Genomic DNA, 23,713 nt, shown 5'->3' on the forward strand with positions numbered 1-23,713 from the left:
CTTAAAGAAACTATGCCACTTTTTTGACTTTTTACTATTTTATGAAATGTGATGGGGAAAAAAAACTATCCCCATCCGAAGTAATTGGCCAATAAATCAATAATTGAAAAAGTATTTTTTTTTTTTTTACAGTATTGTTACTTTTTCAATGCCAATAAATATGGCAAATTCAATTGTTGACATGCTTAATGTGCACAGCTGAGAACTTGTAACTTCATCATACACCACGGTTTTCTTTTTATAGATACATAAGTAACACTGAAGCTGCATGTGAAGAAATAATAGCCTGAGCTAATTTGCATCATTTTGACTTATCAAGCTTTTATCCATGCCACTGCAACACAAATTTAAATGTTATGCATTACATTGAAAAGCACAGTGACTACAATATCAAACGAAATTACTTGGAATTAAAAAAAATAGCTAACATTTATTTTAATTTTTTTTTTTTTCATTTACAAAAGACATTAAAAGAAAAAAAAAATGGATGATCTGTCTGGACTCCATGTAGAAAAGACAAAACAGAGACACTGTTACTATCCAAGCACGGCCTTCACTAAACAGATTTGTTCCAGATAGACCAGTTTATCTGAAGACACGTGATATTCTAATCAGCTGAGGGCAGAAGAGGGCGTACAACTACAAAAGCTCCTTCCTAAAAGACAAATATGCAAACATTTGTTTGGTGGTAAACCACAAAAGAAACGGTGCTATCTTGAACACAGGGACCGTGACAATAAAACAGTTGATATGTTTAATCCAGCGTGGTGAAGTTCTCCAGCAAATGCTGTGGTACATTACCTTGTTGGAACAAGGTGAACAGAAAGTAGGAAAAGGTCAATTGGCTAAGCCTGCATGAGTGTGTTGTGTGTGTTATTAAAATACAACTCTGGAGTCAGTAGACACTCATGCCACAAGTAGTTTGAGTAGTGCTTCAGCCTGTAGAGGCACACTTCAAGGTGGCACACGCTGTTGGAGCTACAACACTATTAAACGCGAGGACACAAAGACACTGGAATTAGATCACTATTTATCAGTCGCCCTCTGTATTGTACTGAGCTGTAATACAGTCAGGAATACAGGAAAATGAAGTTTTATTTCTTTTTACTTGGGTAAAATCATTAGAGACATCTGTAAAATCCTTTCAAGAATGAGCACATACAAATACTCAATATACAAAAAAAAAACAAAAAAAACACAGTCCTTTATTCCTTAAAATGTATCATGGAAACAGCTAGTGGCCGATGAAGGTGGAGGGAGGCATTTTGATCAACCTGTCTTGTTTCCGAGTCTTGTGCCTTATACAAGTTCTCACTCTAGTGGTCTGTTCATGAACTGCAGTTGATGGCCTTGCTGGGAGGGACAGATGGGAGTTGCACTGTTTTTATTTGGGCTCCTGCGGTCCAAGTCAGGATGACAATGGCCCCTACGAAGGACATGCTGGAGGGTGGGAGGGGGGAGGGGGTGGGTGCTTTTACTTCCAGGAATGGATTTACAGTCCAAAGCGGGCCGGGGTGTGTCTGGGCGTCATGGGGGCCTCTTCTCTTCTTCCCGGTGTGCAGATTTTCACTGCCCTGAACGAGAGAAAAGTCAGACGCAGACAAGTTTTATTTGCTGTGACAAGATGGTTTTCAGCCTCATTCTTTGTTGCTGTTTGGTCAAACTGCTAGGAAAAAAAACGTCTCGCATTAGGTGAGCAGCAGCAGTCCAAAACAGAAAAAGGACTAGTCTGAGAACATGAAAGCAGCAGGACTGGAGGAGAGTGAGAAGGCAGACTGGTGTCTCTGCGAAGAGTGCTGGGACGTAGAGCCTGACGCCTCTGACAGCACAATCTATCATCTTTAATTACAGCAGCGTGGCACTCTGACACTGCCCACACTTCCCTCATCGCTCCCTTCTGCTCCACACACACACGCACGCACACACGCACACACACACACACACACACACACACACACACACACACACACATACACACACACACACACACACACCTGCTGCAATTACAACCATCAGCCAATAACCCTCTTCTGTCACTGTGTCCACCGCTCGCCGCCTCCTTCTTTACTTCAGGAGAAATTGTTGTCGTTCCCCCAAAACACAAACTGCTGCTAGTTTCGTAACAGCAATGAGCACAAATGTAGAACAAACAGTGTGTCTTGCTACACAGTGCACACACATTTACAAGTGTTTTCCACTTAAAGGTCCATACCTTCGGTTTGGTGTGTTTTAGACCACTTGCTACAGAATATGTGTATTTTACATTTGCTGTAAAGTGGAAGTTTGAATGTTGTTGTTTTTTTCCCAACAATGTGGGAATCAGCTGCTCTTCATTCATTCCTGTACTATGAAAAATCTATTAATGTGTGTTACAAGTTTTCTGAACTATACTGTTTTAATATGCAAAATAGGCATTGTCTATTAAATTTGTGCTACTTTGCATAACTTTCCAGAACAGAAATCTGAATGTTGGATGAAGCCAGGTTCAAAATAGTGGTTTCATTTTGACATTAAAGTAAAATGTTTTTACAGAGGAGATTTTTGACATCGCTTTTTATCCTTGCTTTATAAATCCGAAAAAATTATGTTTGCCATGGTTTTTTGAATGAAATGTTATTTAAATCCATCTATGAATGATATATGAACAAACCCTCATAATATAGATAGGAATAAGACTGGAAGGTTTGGTGTACGCAAGTACTACTGAAACGGAGATTTCTGGTTCAGAGTATGAACAAAAAAAAACTCATTTTGAGAAAACGCCCATGAAAGATATTTTGTAAAAGTTTAAAACTGTTTTCTCACTCACTTCAACAGCGCTGACCAAACTTTTACAGATTTATTACCAACTATATTCTGAAGGTTTTAACAGAAGGGTTTGTTCATATTTCATTCATAGTCTGACATGCTTACTTTCGGTGAATTAAAAAAACATCTACAGACGCAAATATAAAAAGTGTAATAAAATAAACACAAGATATATATTTACGATGTTTTCTTTCCGCGAATGTGAAAGCAGACATGTTGGGGAAGCAAAATAGCCCAAAATCTTAAAACTGACCATTGCATAAAAACTATTTTGGCCTGCAATGTCTCGCCTTAAGTGAAGCTACACAGGCCTCCACTGCACACTGACGTGATTTTAAAAACACTCAATGTTCTACATTTGTACACAAAACAGCTGCCTGGGACTTTCACTAATTCACAGCCCTGATCTGTGCTGCTGAGCAGAGAGGCAGGTGATAAGCAGCCAGCACATGAAGGCACACCCGATCAAATACTTCATCCTGGCCACGCTGAACTCAGAGAGCAGATGCTTGTGAGGCCTGCCGGAGGACAAAGGCAGCCGCGAGCCCAGGAGAGCCTTCGACTTCATTATCACACAACCAACTTCCTCTGCTTAAATCTAATTCTTAATCCTATACCTCGAGTGTGATTATTTTCAACATATCTGTCACAGACGTAGTCAGACTAAGCTCAGGACAGATAAATCAGCTGATTAATTAACAATAAAAGTTTTTTTTTTTTTTTTTTAATCTGTCTTTATAACCTTATTTCTCTCTGTAAAGCTCGCAGATGGGTGTGAAATTAATTTTTTTGGTCTAATTTGAAAATGAACGTTCCCCTCCTTTCTCTGTTCTGCTATGGCACAATTTAAATTGCTGCAGTAATGGAGGTCAGCCAGGAGTCAATATTATTTCTTTTTGTCTCGTCTGGAGGGACCAGAGGTGAGAAAAGCTCATCATGAAGAGTGAGAAAGGTGGAGTAGAGAGAGTGGGAGGAGAGGAGGAGGAGGAGGAAAGGGAGGGAGGGAAGGATGGAGGGAGGGAGGAGTGAAGATATGGATTGGCAGCAGGGTAGGTAAATTAAACGTTTCTAATCTTGACTGTGTATGGAAAATGAGGGCCACGGGGAACTATTGTTGGATGAGGCCCATGTGATGAACCAGAGGGAGGAGAGATGTGTTGCTGACGTACTTAACACTCCCCGTGTTGCTCTTCTTCTCCTGCTCTTCTCGACGCGCTCGCAGCTGCTCCTCGGCCAGGGCCATCTCCTCCTCCATGTTGGTGATCTCCTCCTTGGCCCGCCGACGGTTCTCCTACAAGAGAAATACGCGCGTATTAAGAAAGCGTACAGACAACAACAAAATGGAGAAGATGATTGGAAACACTCAACAAATATTTGACAAAAAGTAGGAGACCCAAACATTATAGCTTTAAGTGCATCTTGTTCCTAAGCATGGGCATTAATGTGCTGCTTTAACAGCCTTCACTTTTCTGAGAACGCATCCTCGCTGCAGGGACTCGCTCCCATTCAGCCACAAGTGCATTAGTAAGTATGGCCGCTAGAATTGGGCACTAAGGCCTGGCTCACCGTCAGTTCCTGTTCATCTCAACAGTGCCGGCAAGTCAAGTTCTTCCACATCAGACAACACGTATCATTTCTTTATACATCTACCTTTTTCAGCATTGCCATGTTGAAAAAGGAAAATATCTTTCCCAAACCATTGCCTCAACATTGAAAACATGCTGTCTAAAAGGTCCTGTCCCCTGCTCAGGGTCACAAGAGAAATCTGACGGGGTCACAATTGGGATTAACAAGATAGGAAAGCAAGACAAAATAAGGTTTATTGTAAGAAATAAACTGTCATATTTTACTTATTCTCCTGTGACTTACTGGAGAATTTTATCTCTTAACCCCCAAAAAAAAAGTATTTCAGAAAAAAAAAAAAAAAAAAAATCACTTTTTGGTTGAACTGATCAGAACCATTGGAAAAAAGCCACCAGTGACAAGAGGTCAGTAGACAGCTACGTTCTAAAGAGGTCAGAGGTAAAAAAAAAAAAAAAAATTTTAAAAAATTTTAAAAAAACAAGAAAGTTAGAACCCGCTGGGTTCAAATATTGTACACGGTTAGATTAAAATTCCCCACGATTGGATCGTTGAAAATCAGGCAACCTCAAAGAGTACACTTTTACTATAAATGAACCTAATATGCACTGAACAAGCACCAGCTTTGTCTTGACATACCTGTCGGCTTTTTCCTGCATGTTTGATGCTGTAAAACATGGGACCAAGTTCTGCCAGCCACTCTCCATCCACTGCTGTCACACACTGCATATACTCCTACAACACAAAGCAAAGTTATAAATGATCAACACCAAACATGCCATGAATTGTTTTTACACAAGCCGAGCTCTGCAGCCATCAAGACTTCTTACCTTTGTGGTCATGACAAGCTCGTGGTAGATGATGTAGTCCGGAGTGTAGCCCATACCAAACAGGGAGCTGGTGGGATGGAGGTGACACGGCATGCCTGTCCTCACATTCACATATTCACCAATGCCCTAGGAGCAAACACATGCATAAATAACAAATTAAATGTGCAACTCTGAATTTCCGCAGGAGGAATACAGCATACGGTGTGTGTGTGTGTGTGTGTGTGTGTGTGTGTGTGTGTGTGTGTGTGTGTGTGTGTGTGTGTGTGTGTGTGTGTGTGTGTGTGTGTGTGTGTGTGTGTGTGTGTGTGTGTGTGTGTGTGTGTGTGTGTGTGTGTGTGTGTGTGTGTGCCGTATTGTGCTGAAGTTTAAATGTGTTTTTGTGCCTGCATCTATGGGTGCACTTTAAGGTCAGAGCAAAGCAGGTCACCCGGGCTAATTTGCTTCTCCACCTGGCTGAGACAGCAGGAAAATAAATTTAAAGTATATCCAACATTACTATGATTGCTTAGGTTAGCTGGGTACTTGTAAGTCAAACTGAGAACCTTCATTATATAGTCATGATTTCAAATTCCCTCTTAGATTTTAGCACTGTTATAATGTGAGGCCAGAGGGGATATTTCACCATTCTGTAATTATGCTGCTATAAATCTGCCACAACCAGTCGCCACTAGGCAGAACATATTAACTGAGGAAAACCTAGAGTGCAGAAAGTACCTTGAGCTTGGCAGCCTGGTGGAAGTAAGCGGCACAGATGCACTTTCTGATGATGTCCCAGTCTGAGCCACAGGAAACCAAGTTCATCCTCTGCTGCACCATGATGTCCTTTAACTGAGAGCGCACCTCACGTACCTGCACAAAAACAATATTTATTGGAAGGGGAATACGGTAAAAAAAAAAAAACCAGTTGGCTTGCAATTGATTGTTTTGTGGGGAAAAAAATATATCGCTGCTGTAACACAATAAAAAAAAGAAAAGAGAGAAGTTTCCGTGTTTGCGCACTTTTATATTTTATAATAACTTCAGTAGCAGGATAATGAAAAAGCCTCAAATGTATGCAATCACCAAACTATCACTTATTCTAAATTTAAACTGTAAAATCTGACAATACATGCTGGAATTTAACAAGTGGAAACTGAAAGATAGGTTTCCATCCGATGCCAGAGTATTGGCAGAAAAAAAGCAGTGCAGCTCTGACCTTGCGCATGGCCTTGGTGTGGATGAAGTGATCATTGCACCAGATGCTGGAGTAATTGTTGTTCTTCCACTGCATGTAGACATTAAGGTAGGTGAGATGGTCGCTCTCTGGGACCGAGAACTTCTCCCTCACCTGGTCGCTCTCCTCCTCACGACCCTACAGACACAAACAGATCGAGTTTATTATTAAAAGTCTTCATTCATGTTTAAAAATACTACGATGAGAAACGAGCTGCGAAACTCAACCTAGACAGACATATTGTCACCTTTTAAGACAAAACAGTAAATTTGGTATAAAACACTTATCGCGTATTCACTCATCCAGCCGATACAGAGCGCCAATATTATTCATAAGGAGTCATGTTCCTGGCCACATAGCTAATCCAAGTCCAACATTCACTCTCTTTAGCTCTGTTTTTGGAATCTGCTAATTCCTGAGGGGATTATCTGGCTATTAAACTGCTAGTCGCTAACTGTGTCTGCCTGCTGTTTGGTACAGTGCATTCTAAGAGCTTTTCCCCTGAAAAAGCTTTGTCCAAAAATAATGTTATGAGGGTGGTGAGAATGAAGCATAACAGTAAACTTTTGAGCTGGAAACAATAAGCTATAAAATGCTATAAGGCTCGACAGAGCTATAGAGAACTGCACAGTCCAGTGATTCTCTGTGGGTTCATCATGAAAAGAAACCATTCAGATACAAGTTGTACCAGTGACCCATTGTTAATACGAAATATGGATTATTAATGATTTAACACAGAAAATGGATGCTTTAAAAAAAAATATGATAATAGGGTCAGGAGCCCTCCAGCCTTTTTGGAGTGGCATTTTAAAATAAGCTGATAATTAATAATATTTGTCTCAATTACACAATAACTATCAAATGAGGTATACAGGGCATCCCGATGGCCATGTGGTTAGGTAGCATACCACGTGGGCGAAATGCCCCCGGTTTGAGTTATGTCAGTCCCCTGCTCAATTTCCCCACATTTCCAGTCGACCTCTTCTGCAGCTCCTACATCAAATGGAAGCAAGTGCCATAAAAAAAGAGATATACCTTAGGTCTGTAGAAGATGGCTGGCACAGACAACATGGAGACAATGATGAGGATGTCAGCGCTGCAGCCCATGTCACAGGACACGATCAGCATCTTGGAGAGGGCGGGGTCAAGGGGAAACTCCACCATCAGGCGCCCAGTTGGTGTCAAAGCACCTGAGAAGTCAACAGTGAACACAATTACAAGGTCACATGTGTAAAATATAAAAGTACATGAGACGTGAAGGAAAGAGAAGGGACAAGAAGGAAGAGGAGTGATAAGCTTCTTTTCCATCAAAAGCCTGCTGGCGTAAGGGAGAAGCCAGCATAATGTGACACTTATTTATCTATCAGCGTGAGAGAGGAGGATGAACTGCTGACAGCTGAGAATACTTGTGGGGAAAAAAAAAAGGGAGCAAGATCAAAAACTTTGCAGTTTCTGATTTAAATGATTAGACGAAAGAGTCTAAGAAGCTTACGAGGAGGAAAAGCAGAGTAGCAGAGCAGCCAGTTTTGGTCAGGTAAGCCTTAATCAGAGATAATCTGCTGTTAACACACCATACAGGGAATCATCAAAAGTCCCCCCTTATCCCCAAATCCCTAAATCCCCTGGAATCTGGCTAAGGATGAGACAGAAATGAGACCCGACCAGTCAAATCAAACACAGGATCAGTTACTAGGCAATTACTTCACTGGCTAAAACCTCACAACTACCTCCTCCAGGGCTGTTTGTCCAGTTTGCATTATCAATGCAGCATCCTTTCCACAAGTTAGTCTCCTGTGTGTGTGTTTGTGTTGTGACCATCACTATGTAGCCGCTCAAAGCAGCGCCGAGAGGGAAGTGCAACTCTCAAATACCCAATAACCTCGTTCATCCCATCAGGAGGATGATTTATATGACTGGCCCTATAGTATCTAAGACTAGCCTGGGTATGGTCTGCTCCCTACGGGCAATTGAAAAAGGATACTCATTCTGCATAACAATGTTGATAGATAATAATATACTTTAAAAATATTATTATGTTTGACTGTATACTAGTTGGCAATATAAAACATGGGTTTACTGTACAAATACTTGTCAATCATCATAAATCCAGTAATTGTTTTGCCTATCAAATGTGTGTGTGTGTGTGTGTGTGTGTGTGTGTGTGTGTGTGTGTGGGGAGGAGGGGGGGGGGGGGGGGGGGTCCCCCAAATTTTTGAAAGTGACTTGTTCTATTTTATTAACAGTCTGAATCTCAAAGACATGGAGCTGACTCTCACATAAGTCAAAGAAAAGGATAAAATCCACACAATTTGAAACAGCTGAATTCAACTGGCACCGGTCCTGTGTGGAAGCCTGCAGAGCCAGTCGTCTTATCTATCTCATCGAAAGTCTTACAATTTGTGTTTGAAAAAAAATGATTATCTATCAATCAATCAATCATATACACCTCTACTTAGTTGTCAAAAAGCTATTAAATTGCAACATATTCCAAAATTCAATATATTGGAAATAACTTTTAAATCTTACACTATAGATGACTGTATCATGATACCATTATGATTCCTATGATAATTCAGCGCTAGCAACCTGTCAGGGACTTTGGCTAAAAGATCACCGTGAACCTGTTCAGGATAAAGCTAAAGTTAATAGATGGATGGACTGTAATTCTCACTTGTTCACAACCCACCTGTGTTGTCCAGAGCTCCCAAGATCCACAGCTGGTACATGGAGTTGAGCATGTTGTCCTCAGGTGGCGGATCCATGAAGTGGAAGAGGAGCAAATCCTGAACACCCAGAGACTTCAGCAGCAGAACCACATTGGCCAGGTTGGTCCTCTGGATCTCTGGTATGGTGGTGGTCAGCATCTCATTCTTGAAGGCACTCTGAGTGTACAGCCTGGACGGCAAGAGTGATACGAGACAGACATGAAGATAGAAATACAGAATGAGTGTAAAGTTTAAGCCATCAAAAACAATGTCATAGTAAAATCTTAACAATATACAGATGTTTGATCATTCGTTTTTGTTTTTGATGTAAACTGGGACAGAGAGTATGCTTCTCTGGCCAATATCTTTCTCTTGTGTGGCACTGATGTATTTTGTTCTGTAATATGTTCTGTAAATGAGCAGTAAGCACCAAATGTAGATCGATTGCCAAGGAAACTTCAGGAAGCTAAAAAAAAAATATTTAGGGGAACATCCAGGGTCTGAGTTAAAGTAAAGGTTCCTCTTTTTCAACAATTACAGCTGTGATGCCGGTGCTTATGGTTACAGAATTCAGATTTGAATGTGACGGTTGTGAGCTGGTATGAGGGGGCCTGCAGTCACAGCTAAAAGGGTCTTTGAGTGGGGAATTTTCCATGCGAGCTGAGCAAACCAGCGTGACTCAGTCTGTGCGCTCTCTAACGCTTATACACATCCACAGCTACTCAAAACACCTTGACTGTGCTCAGTGTGTAAAGCTTCTCCAAAACTGATTCTTCATAGATTTCTGTGAGCTTGTGTGTAAGAGCAGGTTGGCTGGATTTACCCTGAAATATGTGGGCTTTCATAAGCATTGCAGCTCATTAGGAATGAAAAATGTATCACTGTGTGTGTGTGTGTGTGTGTGTGTGTGTGTGTGTGTGTGTGTGTGTGTGTGTGTGTGTGTGACTCAGTCTCTACTTGAGTTAATGTGGAAAAAGAGAGAGAGAGGTCAAGAAAAACCTCTGACAGGATCTCCTGTGGCACATGTCCCTGCCATAAACAGTGATAAACTGCGTGAAATCCTCTGGCGATTCGGATTCTGGCCTCTCTCGCTCCCTCCTTCTCCCTCCCTCTCCCTCTCTCTCTCTCTCCCCTTCTCCCTCCCTGTCCCTCTCTCTCCCTCTCTCTCTCCCTCCCTGTCCCTCTCTCTCCCTCCCTCCCCCTCCCTCACTCTCTCTCTCCCTCCCTCCCTTCCTCCCCTTGACTGACTAGAAAGCATGGCCATGTCACGCATCCAGAACCTTAAGCACACCATTTGAGAAGAGCACCGATCGCAAGTGACAGAAGGAAGAAAACACACCTTAACAAACAGTTACGCTACAATGATGCTACTCGTTCAGGGGTGCAGTAACAGAAAAGACATCTTATTAAGGTGGTTTACTTGAAAGTTAACAAAGTGCCGTCCAGACAAAGAAGGACAAAATAAGAATATCCCTCCTCTTGTAGAATCAGGAGACCCTCAGTATTAACAACTAAAAGCTAAGGTAATGAGCAGAAGTCTGAGCATAGAAAAACCATGAAATATGCTCCAATTCCAGCTCAGACCTCTTGGTATGTGAAACATGTGCATGGGTTTGTAACTTCAAATGTATGCTGAGAGCAGACAAGGGCTTAAGTATTACCTGTAGCACTGTCCTGGTCCAGTACGTCCTGCTCGGCCAGCACGCTGGTTGGCATTAGCCTGGCTGATCGGATAAACCTGGAGAGCATCCATTCCAATGCGAGGATTGAAAACCTGTTGAGAAAAAGAAAGTAGTGAGTAAAACTCCAATCATATCAGTTTGCTTTGAATATTGTACACATAAAAATGATCTTTCATAATATGAAAAATTTAAAATACACACAAAATGTATTTAAAGTGCAACCGAGTACCTTAAGTTTGCAATATCCTGCGTCCACAACAAACATGATTCCATCCACAGTGAGGGAAGTCTCAGCAATGTTTGTAGCAACAATGCATTTCCTCACACCATCTGGAGCCTAGCAGAGGAACAAAGTCAAGCAGCAGGGGGTCAGCTATGTTTTCAGAGGTGTATAAACGCATGTGAAATAAGGAAAACTAATTCATAGCTCAAACAATACAACATTATGGGCAGTGATAAAAAAAAAAAACCTTCTGGAAGATCTTGGCCTGGAGGTCAGATGGAAGCTGGGAGTAAATAGGCAGCACAGCCAGAGCAGGAGCATTCTCCAAGTCTTCTAAACGCTCCACGATCTGATCTGACGTCACCTGCAAAGACCAGGAAAAACGCAAATTCCCTTGAGAAACACAAAATGGACAATACCTCTCTTCCCCTGTCCTTCAAAATAAAACACACACATGCTAATAAAACATGATGACGATAGCATGTGTTTGCTTCCCATTCTGTGTTTTTAGGAGTTAAGGATAAATACAAAATAAAATAAAAACACAACATGCAGTACAGCCATATGTCCCTCACCTCGATGTCCTCCTGCCCAGGCATAAAGATGAGGATGTCTCCCACCAACCCACTGAGGTGGATCTGCAGGGCCTGCTTCACAGCTGCTTCCACGTAGTCCTCCTGAGGTGTCTGTATCGACACAACACAACAAATCAGTCCAGTACAAAACAAAAACACTCAACACACTTTATGTGAACATAGAATAGAAACATAAACGTACCTTGCTAAACAAGATGTCCACTGGAAAGGTTCTTCCTGGAATGTTGAATATGGGTACGTTGCCAAAAAAGGCTGCAAATTTGTCTGAGTCCATTGTTGCAGAGGTAACTATGAGTTTCAAATCAGTGCGTCGAGACACAACCTGGTAGGAAACAGTAAAACGGAAGTGGCGTTTTAAATTCACACCATAAAGTATTTACACTGGAATCAGAAGAGGAGACATCATTTGGAAAAAAAAACATTTCATTGAAGCAGAGAGCTGTCTATCGGTTTTGGAAGAAACAAAGAAAATCTATCTTTAACAGAGAAGGTAGTTGAGTGCTGACCTCACGTAACAAGCCAAACAGCACATCTGTATTCAGGGAGCGTTCGTGAGCCTCATCCATAATAACAGCGCTGTAGTGGTCCAGGTCCGACTCCCTCAGAGACTCCCTAAGCAGGATTCCATCCGTCATGTACTTTATCAGCGTTTTCTCCGACGTGCAGTCCTCAAAGCGGATTGCGTAGCCCACCTGCAGGAGACATTGTCAGAATAACCAAATAAAACATATGTATGGCCACAACGTTAGAGAACTTCATCACATACACCTCCCAAACACCTCTGCTGCCTCCCCCCCTCCCCCCTCTGGTGAACTGCATAGAGCCCTCAATCTCAAAGGGCTCTTCCTCCATCGACAGCTTGACGACACCCCCCCCCCCACCACCACCACCACCACCACCACCACCACCACCACCCCCCTCTCTGTGACGACTGGCCAGGTTAGGAGACAGCTGGAGAGACTCCACCAGCGCAAGGCTGCAGGGCCTGACGGCATCGGCCCCGGGGTCCTGAAGACCTGCGCCGTCCAGCTGGCTGAGGTCCTACAACACCTCTTCAATCTGAGCCTGAAACAGGAGGAAGTCCCGGTGCTGTGGAAGACGTCCTGCTTGGTTCCAGTCCCTTAGAAGACGACTCCATCTGGCCTCAACGACTACCGACCGGTTGCCCTCACATCTCATGTGATGAAGGTGCTCTTGGCGGTCTTGGCCCACCTCAGGCCGCTGGTGAAATCTTCACTGGACCCGCTGCAATTTGCGTACCAGCCTCGTGTGGGAGTGGACGACGCCATCATCAACCTGCTGCAACGAGCTCAGTCTCACCTGGATGGAACCAGTGACTCTGTGAGAATCACTTTCTTTGATTTCTCCAGTGCATTTAACACCATCCAACCACTGCTGCTGAGTGAGAAGCTGCGGGTGGTGGGGGTGGACACGTCCACCGTCTCCTGGATCACTGACTACCTGACAGGCAGACCACAGTTTGTCCGTCTGGGCGGTGTGCTGTCTGATACGGTGGTCAGTGGTACTGGAGCGCCTCAGGGAACTGTTCTGTCCCCCTTCCTGTTCACCTTATACACAACTGACTTCCAGTACAACTCAGAGTCCTGCCATCTGCAGAAGTTCTCTGATGACTCTGCAGTGGTCGGGTGTATAAGGGATGGACGGGAGGAGGAGTACAGGGCAGTAGTGGGGGACTTTGTGGAGTGGGCAGGAAGAAATCACCTGCTCCTGAACGTGGCCAAGACCAGAGAGATGGTGGTCGACTTCAGGAGGAAGACGACGGCTCCACAACCGCTGAGAGTTCTGGGAGAGGATGTGGACATGGTTGAGGAGTACAAGTACCTCGGTGTGTCCATCGACAACAGACTGAACTGGAAGACCAACATCAACGCTGTCTACAAGAAGGTGATGAGTCGACTCTTTTTCTTGAGGAAACTTCGATCCTTCAATGTGTGCAGCAAGATGTTGGAGATGTTCTACCAGTCTGTTGTGGCCAGTGCATTGTACTTCGCTGTGGTCTGCTAGGGGAGCAGCATTGGAGCTGGTGACACCAACAGACTTAACAAACTGGTTAAGAAGGCCGGCTCCATCATCAGCTACAATCTGGATAGTCTGGAAAAGGTGGTGGAGAGGAGGACGCTGAACAAACTATTATCCATATTGGATAATCCTGACCACCCTCTCCACCACCTGCTGCAGGGACAGCGGAGCACTTTCTCCAAAAGATTCCTCCAGCTCCGCTGTCACAAGGACAGATACAGGAGATCATTCCTGCCGACCGCAATAAGACTGTACAATAACTCACCTCTGGCAAAATCCATCACATAACAATAACACTGTTGACTGTGTTTCTTGGTTGTTTGTATATAATATATATAGATATATACTGTACTGTATATACTGTGCATTTTATATTTTATATTTATATTTAATATTTTTTACTGCTATTTTATTGCTTTTCTATTATTCTACTATTATCTTATTGCTCCTGTATGCTGCTGTAGTGAAAAAAATTTCCCCTCGGGGATTAATAAAGTAACTACCTAACCTACCTAACCTAACATCAAATACTATGGTGTGACATTCTCATGCATTTCAAGTAAAGGGAAAAAATATATATTAAAAGAAATATAGTGCTGAATCCCACTGGCTAAGTAAAAAAAAGCATTTATTTTGTATATACATGCAGATATGTATGGATGTATATCCAGATATAACAAATGTTATATCATCACTAGTATTTCCTTTTACTTCTAATTATCTGCAAATCCCAAGTCACCCACCAGATGGCAGTGTTACACAGCATATCACTACTGTGATTGGCAAGAGATACTACCTCAGTCTCAACATTATGCACTGCAATCACTACAGTAACAGTGTCTTACGAACATCATTAACCTAACTAAGTTCACAGATTTACCATGTTTACTTTTTGAAAGTGAAGACAAAGGTGAGCACTCAAGTTATTAAGCCAAATGTCTCGTTATAACTACTGCTTCACAGCTACTGCTTTCTGATTCAACATGTCAATAGAGACATTTTTGGATTCATTTGTTGTCAGTTCCACTTTCAAGTATGTGGTTTGTGTGTGGAATAAATTGTAGTTTAACCAATAGTAACAGCTAGTTTCCAGTCATATTGTCAGACCTCATCAATGAAATGATGTAATAAAATGTCAAACAGGAGTGATAGTCAAAACCTTTCAATAGCTTAAAGAATTAAAAAGTAAATGTCATGTGAATGGCTATAGTTAATTCTAAAATCAATACTCAGCAGGTTATCTATCCACATATCAACAGCAAGATATTTTTTGGTGTTCCTAATCATTCCTAAATCAGAGATAAAAATGCTCAGTGAGGCAGAAAGCAGGCTGGCTCTGGAAGATACTCTCACTTGCAGTTTGTTTTCCTGTGCTCCAGAGTAGCTGTCTCACCTCCTCTCCAAGGTTGGTGCCGATCTCCTCGCTCACTCTCTTGGCCACACTCATGGCTGCTACTCTTCGGGGCTGAGTACAACCCACCATGCCGTAGCTGGTGTAACCGTCCTCATGCAGGTACTGGGTCAGCTGGGTGGTCTTCCCACTGCCTGTCTCTCCAACAACAATCACTATGCTGTTGTCCCTGCAGATGGCAGTAAACACAACAGTCAGTCACAACTCAAAGAATGACTCAACACAGTTTGGATGTAATAAATGTAAATCACTTTTTAGGTGAATTTTAAGTGATAAAGTTGGATTGGAGGAGAGCAATGAGAGTAGTCTTGGTATCAGTACCTGATGATGTTCAGAAGTTGCTGTCTGACAGCAAAGATAGGCAGGTACTGTCTCTGCTCCAGAAGGGTCTTCTTCTTAGCGAAGTCACTGCTGGCCTCATTCCTCTCTTTCATGTGGTCTGCAAACTTTTGCTCTGCTCTGTAAAGAAAAAAAGAAAATGAATATGGTGGGTCAAGCAAGCTGACACGACAGTTCTACGAGGATTATGACAAAGAAAATGTGAAATGTCAGTCTGGTCACCTGTAGTCCACTTTGCCGTCCTCGCCTACCGCTTTGCCCCCAGAGATGTCCTCCTCGTCTTTCTTCTTGATACCCATGATATCCCCCAACTTGGTGCCTGCCAATTCCCAGTGTTTGTGCTGAGCCTGAAAGAACATAGTTATTCCAGTTAATTCACTGATTATGAAATTTAAAGCTGCAGTCTTTAGCTGCAAACATTACTGTGCAAAACGTTTCGGCCCATTAGATGTTTGGATTCTTATCTACAATGGAATATCACGGTGGAAGTGTCTGATTGGTCAAAAATTTCTTCTGCAGCATGAAACAATGATCACAAACATAATGTCATTAACAGTCATAAATAATTATCCTCAGTGTCAAGAAGAACAACGAGTCCTGCAACAGATGGTGTGGACCCACCGAGATTTGAAATTAACATCATGGCAGCCTAAATTCATAGAGGATCTGTGGCAAGTTCTCCAAGAGGCTTGGGACAACCTACTTGTCAAGTGCCTTGAAAAACTGGCCAAGTGTACCGAGGAGAATCGATGCTGTTAAAAGCAAAGGGTGGTCACACCAAATACTGATTTAGGTTTTTGTCCATTTACTGCACTCATAACTGATAAATAGAAGCCATGATGATTATGATCATATTTCTGAAAGCATCCTTATTTTAGCTTAGCTAAAACTTTTGCACAGCGTGGTATACACAATATTATTGAAAAAGTATTAAACCTTCCCCATATTGAAGCAGGATCACACAGCCAGGTCTCTTCTACCGTAAACCAGTTGGATTTTTAGTTGCAAATCCATCTTACCTTCTTGCGTTCTTTCTGCTCACGATGTTTACGGACAAGCTGGCTGCCCTTCCGAGCGATGATGGCCATGTCAGAGGTAGCATCTTTCACAGGTATGATAGGCTCTGGCTGCAAGAGACAAATGACACCCACATACAAACATTTAAATCTTATGGTCTTCAATTATAGTTGTCAATTATAAATATGACATCCAATACCCTGAAAAACAGAGTGACTACAGGTCTTTGATCCTAAACTTGGTCATTACTACCTGCTTAGTGAAGACTATTCTCCCATCAAGGAAGGGGGGCACCAGGTTGTGAACCAGCAGGTGAACTTTAGCAGCATTGTCTTCCTCAAAGTCTTCATCCACCTCCAACCTTTGCACCACACCACTGGTCAGCATTCGGTTGGTCTCCCACCGCTCATTATCCTGACAAAAAGAAACACAGCCTGTTACACTGATAAATGGGCTAACAAGACAAATACAATAACAAATAAACACATATATTTCATATGCCTGTGCATGCAGACACACAGTTCTGATTAGGTTGATCAGTAACGCTGTGATTTTACCTCATTGATCTGTCGCTTCTGGGCAGATATTCTTTTTTGAGTCTGCTTCTGAAGAATCTGCTCTCTCTTCTTTACATATTCTTCAGAGGTGGAAGTGAAAGGGTTGTGGAACTCATCGTAGCCTTCATCCATCATGTACCAATCTCTGTCAGCTTGCTGCAATTCAGTGAGACAATTAGAGATGGAAAACCACTTTTAATCAGGACAAAGTTAACAGTTGTTTCTTTTAGGCAAGAATGAGTGATAACTGTGATGCTCACCTTCTGTTCCTCCTCCCACTGTTCTTTCTCATCCTCATCATCAAACAGAAATCCTCCCTCTCCTCCATCTTCTTTCCTGCCTGAAGAACAGAGTAAGAAATGATATCAGACATGCAGGTATTTAAATCTTGCATTCGAGGACAAAGTGGCTTGTTTTTTTGAATAGTACCTTTTCCTTGTGATAAACGTGGCGTTGAACCCAAATGCTTTCGGTCGTTGGCCCACTCGTTGTACTTGTAGGACGGGGTAGGCAGGGGTGTGTCGTCAGGGTAACGGCCTCTGACTGACCTACGCACACAGAAAATAAATATTATGTTAGCATCAATCATCAGCAGGAGTTTGCCAGCGGTTAACCATTTCATGTCAGATGCAGAGAGTAAAATTTACAGTGGTGATTTACCAAAGCCTCTGATAAGTGTCTGGGCATAATAAGGATGTTGGGATAATATTTTGTGATACAAAAAAGGTGACAGTATGAATAATGGCGCTGAAAATGTGGTCATATCATACAGAAAACAGTCATGCTGTAGAATTCAAACAGCCCATAGCTAAAACCTATGTATGATCATGTATTGTGTGCTATCACAAGTCCACTTTCAACTTTATGTACATATAATAAAAGTTACATAAAAGGAATGCTTTGGGATCAGGGGGATAAAAATGTAAGATAAAATGAATGAAGGCTGCTGACCTGTCCCTCCGCTCACTCTCTCTACCAGAGCGATGGCTTCTTTCTGAGCGATCTGATTCTTTGTTAGACGGGGTAGGTGACGGAGACTCCCACTGGGAAAGCCTTGAACTTGCATAACCGCTGTCGTCCTCCTCCCAGTTGGATCTTGAAGGTGTGAAAGAATCTATGTACACACAAAATAAATGTTGTCAACCAAATAATTGATAAATTCAAAAAAAGCAAAATAAGAAACTAAAAAAAAAAAAGACCCCTGCCTCTGGGACGTTGCTGTGGTGTCAGAGGTTCATCTCTCTTAGTCCCCCGGCTGATGCGTTCAGACCAGCCGTCTCTCTGTGAGCGCTCGCTCCTCTCACTGCGTTCCCAACGCTCTGACCGGCTGCTGCTGCTGCCACGGCTATGGCTGCCCTCACGTTCATCTGACAGAGCGAGAACAAAGGAGAATTACTCATCATCATCATCATCATATGATCTAACAGTTACTTTCATGATCAGTTAATCTACCTCTAATGTTTTTCCAATGCCCGATCCACTTTACAAAACATGAATTAATTAATTAATTACACACAAAATAATGACCCATCTGCTCATCATAAGTGGCCAGAGTCCAAAAATGGCTTTTTGTTCTGACAGCAGTCAAAAATCTAAAATGCATCTAATTTACAAAAATATGATAATCCTTACATTTGAGAGACTACTACGAGCAAATGTTTGAATTGGACTGGACTAAAACCACAAGTCTCACCTCATTAAAATACAATTTAAATGAAGCGATACAAGGAATACAATCACCTCTTTCACCCCGTCGCTCTCTGCCTTTATCTCTGCTCCTCTCTCGGTCTTTCTCTCTGTTCTTGTCCTCTTTGGACGAGGCGTAGACTCCGTGCTCTCGTCTGTCTTTCTCTCTCTGCTGGTGTCTGCGTCTGAACTCCTCGCTGACTCCTCCAGGGTCAGAGGGCGTCTCAGAACCAGTCACACGATACTTCCTGCTATCAAGACAAACATGAAATATTCAACATTACTCATGCTGTGTCTGTACACTGATGAAAAATTATTCAAATCAAAAATAGAAAGACTTTTGGCTGGCTGCATAAATTGTTTGCAAACTCCGATATCTGCCAAAGGGGAGTAAGTCCCGACTCAGTAGACTGTCATAACTTTTTGCACAAGCTACAAGTAAAGTTTGGGGTTTTTCTTTCAACTTTTTTAGGCTCAAAATAAAAAACAACTACGAAAGTTTTTTTTTTTTTCTTTCAGGTTAATTTTACTATCTTTTGCAGCAGGGGTTGTGTTTTCGTTATTTAACTTCCCACATCAACAAACATAATTTGCAGGAGGGTGCAAAAACGTTTGCATACATTATACACTACTTTCAATAAACGTATATTCTGCGCGCAGCACTCTCTCTCTTACCTCTCCTTCTTGGAGTCTCTATTTTTATCATCATCGTCCTCTTCATCGGAGTCAGAGTCACTTTTACTTTCCTCCCAGTCCTTGTATGAGGAAACCTTTGACTTCTTTGTATTCACGTCTTCACCGCTGGAATCCGCCTGGTCCTTTGTCTCACGTTCCTTCCTCTTCTGGGCAGCCAGCAGATCCAGACCCAGCAAAGAGGTGCGTGGAGTGGGAGCCCGAAAAACATGGGGCTCTGCAGCAGCACTCTTCTTCTTTACTATCAGCCCACCAACTTGAGCAGCTGGATCAGTCCCTTCCAGCCGATGCATGGACACATCATCATCATCCATTATCTGGGAGGGGATTACATGTGGTGGTAGATGTGAAAATCTGAAGAGAGCAACTTTAACCGTTTCAGTTCTAATTTATAATGATACGAAACTGAAAACCAGCAAATCTTCACAGTGATGAGGCTGGAAAAAATATATATATATTTTTGCTATTCTGTCTTGATAAATCATTTGATTCAACAATGAGTTATACATTTTTATGATTGACGTCCGATCAGTCTTCGAAATGATCGATTTAGTAATCTATCACTTTTCCGAGAACCAACCCAAAGATACCATGGCCACCACGTTAAACCTCATCCATATATTAATAGCTATAGTAGCTTTCTTGTCTTTTGTTTTACGTCAATAATAATTTAAGTAACTTGAGGCTAACATTAAAACTAAGATTAGGTGGAATCATTTTCCGCTGTTTTAAGAGTATTAGGTAACCTGGACTGGGTGTCCGGGCAGTTAACTGTGATTACTACAATAACCCGCAGATCAAATGAATCCTATTTTCATGTGTAAAAAAAAAAAAAAAAGGAGGTAGATGAATTAAATTAGCGTACCTCGGTCGGAGCAGCTAGCCGTTGCTAGCCTGTGAGCTGTTTCTGTCCCGACAAAGGCGGCAAACCGCGGAAAACCGCCGCGTGTTTCTTTCAGTATAACACTGAAACTCTCACATGAAGTTAGAGATTATAAAGGCAAACTAAGGGACGAGAGAGTGGTGAAAAGAAGACCTGTGGCGGCCTGGAAAATAATTATACTGCGGCTTTCGTTAACACGACGCGTATGTTTACAGACAGGGGAGCAGCCATTGCTATCCCATAATTCTGAGGGGATGACGGTCGAAGAGCAGCGACAACTTTATTTAAACGGGTACGTTTACAGAGGGACAGGATGGTTGTTGTTTTGTAAGAACGTAGAAACCCAATTATGGGTAATTTCATCAATGATAATAAATTCATAGATATCTGGAGAAACTTAAACAAAGAGGAAAGACATTTCTCTTGGTTTAAAGCTAACGGACAGGCTAAAAAAAATTAAAAATTTAAAAAAAATTAATAAAAAAAAAACATTGTCTAATAAACCTGTAATTAACCAGAAACAATGAAATGAATAAAATAAAAGGTTACTGGAAATGTAATGCTAACTTACTAATAAATGAAGAAGGCTGTAAGAAAATTAAAACAAAAATTGTGGATATTGAAAATGATAACACAAGTACTACTTCGATACAGACATGGGAATATCTGAAACTCATTATCAGGAAGCAATCTATAGCCTTGAGTAAAAAAAAATAAACAAGGAAAGAAGAATGCACAGAATCAAACTGAAGAAGTGTTGGATTTTTACAGCACCCTTTATAAATCATCATCCTCTGAACAAAGTGCTAAATTATTTGAAAAGATACAAAATATGATTCCTGTAATTGACGCTGTTTTCCGGGATAGATGTGAGGAAGATTTGGGAATTGAAGAATTTGATCACATTATCACAAATATACCTCAGATCGCTCATCGGGTCCAGATGGAATAACCGCTAACTTTTATAAATATTTCTGGGACGAAATCAAAACATTATTATTTCAGACAATAAATGAATGTGTTCTCCCAAAGGAGCTGATGATGACAATGAAACAAGGCATAACTAGATTAATACATAAACCAGGAAAAGATAAAAGAATCGTAAACAATCTCAGACCTATAACCCTTTTAAATACAGACTACAAAATTCTCACAACAGTCTTGACAGCACAACTGAAAACAGGTATTTGTAAAATTATTAGCACGACCTAATCAGTATTCCTCAAAGGAAGATCTGCCCATAATAATATCCACTTGGTTCTGGTCACTTAATCAGGGATGATTGATTTATGCTATTTTTGGATGGATTGACTGACTGACTGACTGACTGACAGACAGACAGACAGACAGACAGACAGATAGACAGATAGACAGATAGATAGATAGATAGATAGATAGATAGATAGATAGATAGATAGATAGATAGATAGATAGATAGATAGATAGATAGATAGATAGATAGATAGATAGATAGATAGATCGATCGATCCCACAAGGGGACATTTTTTTCACTGCAGGAGCATTATCATCCACTCCCACATGAGGCTGGTACGCAAATTGCAGAGGGTCCAGTGAAGATTTCACCAGTGGCCTGAGGTGGGCCAAGACCAGCCTCTCCAGCACCTTCATCACATGAGATGTGAGGGCAACCGGTCGGTAGTCGTTGTTTTAAAGCCTTTGACTCAGTTGAACATGCATTTATATTTAATACACTTAGACACTTTGGATTTGTTGATAGATTCATAAACATGATGGTCATGTTACATACAGATGTTAACAGCTGTGTTTCCCTCTGTTGGAAAAATTACTCAGAGGCTTGGTTCAAAATCAAACATTTATTCGGACATTTATTCTTGCAAGAAGGAGCAAATACATGCACCCTCAAAGAGAGGTGTCCAGCATTGCTTCTCCTCCATAGGGCAGCTTTTATACAGTATGACAAACAGTTGACTGTCACCCCCATTCCCTTTGTATCTGCTTTCGTATGGTAATTCACAAGATAAGGACACAGGGGAGTCGTCAATTAGATGCGGAAAGTAAAACAAAAAGGAATCACTTGCAAATAAGACAGACAACAAAAGAGACTTTTCAGAGCCACCTTGACAAAGAGACTTTCCGGAGCCATAATGCAAACAAGAGGAAGAGACAAATCTTTTTTTCCATCACCCTCCCAGAAGGAACTTGCCCTAGATTAAATGTAGAAAAGGGAATAAAACAGGATTACTGGCAATCCACATATAAAATTTAAACATAGAGGGATTACAAATACATGGTCAAAAAATGTATTATTAGCCAGCTAGCTGATGATAGAACCTTGTTTCTGAAAAACAAATGTAAAATTCCTGTAGCTATACAAACAATAGAGCCGTTTTCTCAAGCTTCTGGGTCTGCGTTTGAATCTTGACAAATTTGAACTCATGAGTATCCACAATGGTGCTGATTCTTCATTGTACAATATACCTGTCAAAAAAGAGACAGATACCTGGGATTTGCATAACCAAATGTAAACAGTTACAACAGTAAAAAAAAAAGAATATCCAAAATACTATTAATAGATGTAAGAAAACATTTTGTTTTCTTTGCAAAGAGATATAAACACTAGACGAACACTATTAACAAAAACAGAAAGTATATCAAAGCTAATCTACCCTGCATACTCGTTGGCTATAGCTCCCAGAATTATCAAAGAAATAAACAAACTTAACTTTCATTTTATTTGGAAAAATAAGCACCAATACATTAGAAAAGGAGACCAATAAAAAACTATGAAGAAGGTGGGTTAAAAGCAATTGATTTTGAAATTATGAATGAAGTACTAGATTCATAGAGGAATAGATTCTAGAGGGAGTTAATTTCCTTACAAAGTGATAGAACTTTTATATTATTAGATGACATGAAGACTCTCTGGGTTTTAGAGTTGCACTTGTTCAACAATGAATCCACTGTTGCAAAGCACAGTATGTATTTACAACATATTTAGGCGAAATATGATATGGAATTTGAAATTATATACAATGCTTTGCCATCAAGTATTGCTCGCTAGCAATGAACAGATAATATTCCAAATAGACAATATTTTGCACACAGTGTGTAATGCTTGCTTAGGTCTGAAGGGTATTTATATCCAATGTATGGTCTGCAGTTAAAAAAAAAAAAAGCTAAATTAAAGAATTGTTTTACAATATGGCCGAAACAAATGTTACAAAAGGTTACATAGGACTACAAGGGCCACGTAACATTCAAGTCATTGCAGTGGAAACGCAAAACGCTCGCATGCGCACTGACTACACGCACGCTTGACAATCTTTGTAAACGTCACGGTCTCGTGATCATCAAACGGACAATCTGATTGGCCACCGCTGTGACCGTCGCACTCTCATTGGTCACTGTTGGTGATTCCGCTTGCTGGTAAAATAACATGCCTGTTATTGGTCAGTTTCACATGTCAG

The 23,713-nt window shown here is 41.3% G+C and overlaps 1 protein-coding gene across 2 annotated transcripts; it reads right to left on the minus strand.

Annotated features, from left to right (window-relative positions):
• Nucleotides 1-304: 304 nt before the first annotated feature.
• dhx38 (DEAH (Asp-Glu-Ala-His) box polypeptide 38) lies at nucleotides 305-20,494 on the minus strand. 2 transcript variants are annotated; one of them, XM_069173682.1, is made up of 27 exons: nucleotides 20,247-20,494; nucleotides 19,364-19,698; nucleotides 18,743-18,936; nucleotides 18,208-18,369; nucleotides 17,954-18,116; nucleotides 17,432-17,550; nucleotides 17,263-17,342; nucleotides 17,003-17,158; nucleotides 16,698-16,859; nucleotides 16,448-16,555; nucleotides 15,651-15,775; nucleotides 15,411-15,548; nucleotides 15,072-15,258; nucleotides 12,145-12,330; nucleotides 11,820-11,960; nucleotides 11,618-11,728; nucleotides 11,290-11,406; nucleotides 11,049-11,156; nucleotides 10,799-10,911; nucleotides 9,119-9,327; nucleotides 7,468-7,622; nucleotides 6,415-6,570; nucleotides 5,934-6,068; nucleotides 5,220-5,345; nucleotides 5,029-5,124; nucleotides 3,978-4,099; nucleotides 305-1,574 (listed from the first exon to the last, which is right to left on the minus strand). In XM_069173682.1, exons 2-27 carry the CDS (start codon nucleotides 19,693-19,695, stop codon nucleotides 1,493-1,495), a joined length of 3,783 nt encoding a protein of 1,260 aa, XP_069029783.1. In that variant the 5' UTR covers nucleotides 19,696-19,698; nucleotides 20,247-20,494; the 3' UTR covers nucleotides 305-1,492. The 2 variants fall into 2 exon arrangements, with proteins under 2 accessions (XP_069029783.1, XP_069029782.1); XM_069173681.1 differs by having other exon boundaries at nucleotides 18,743-18,939.
• Between the last annotated feature and the right edge of the window lie 3,219 nt (nucleotides 20,495-23,713).

Source organism: Embiotoca jacksoni, unplaced genomic scaffold, assembly GCF_022577435.1.
Source record: "Embiotoca jacksoni isolate LCO1_2020_lvr unplaced genomic scaffold, fEmbJac1.0.p SCAF_6, whole genome shotgun sequence".
NCBI lineage: Eukaryota > Metazoa > Chordata > Actinopteri > Embiotocidae > Embiotoca > Embiotoca jacksoni.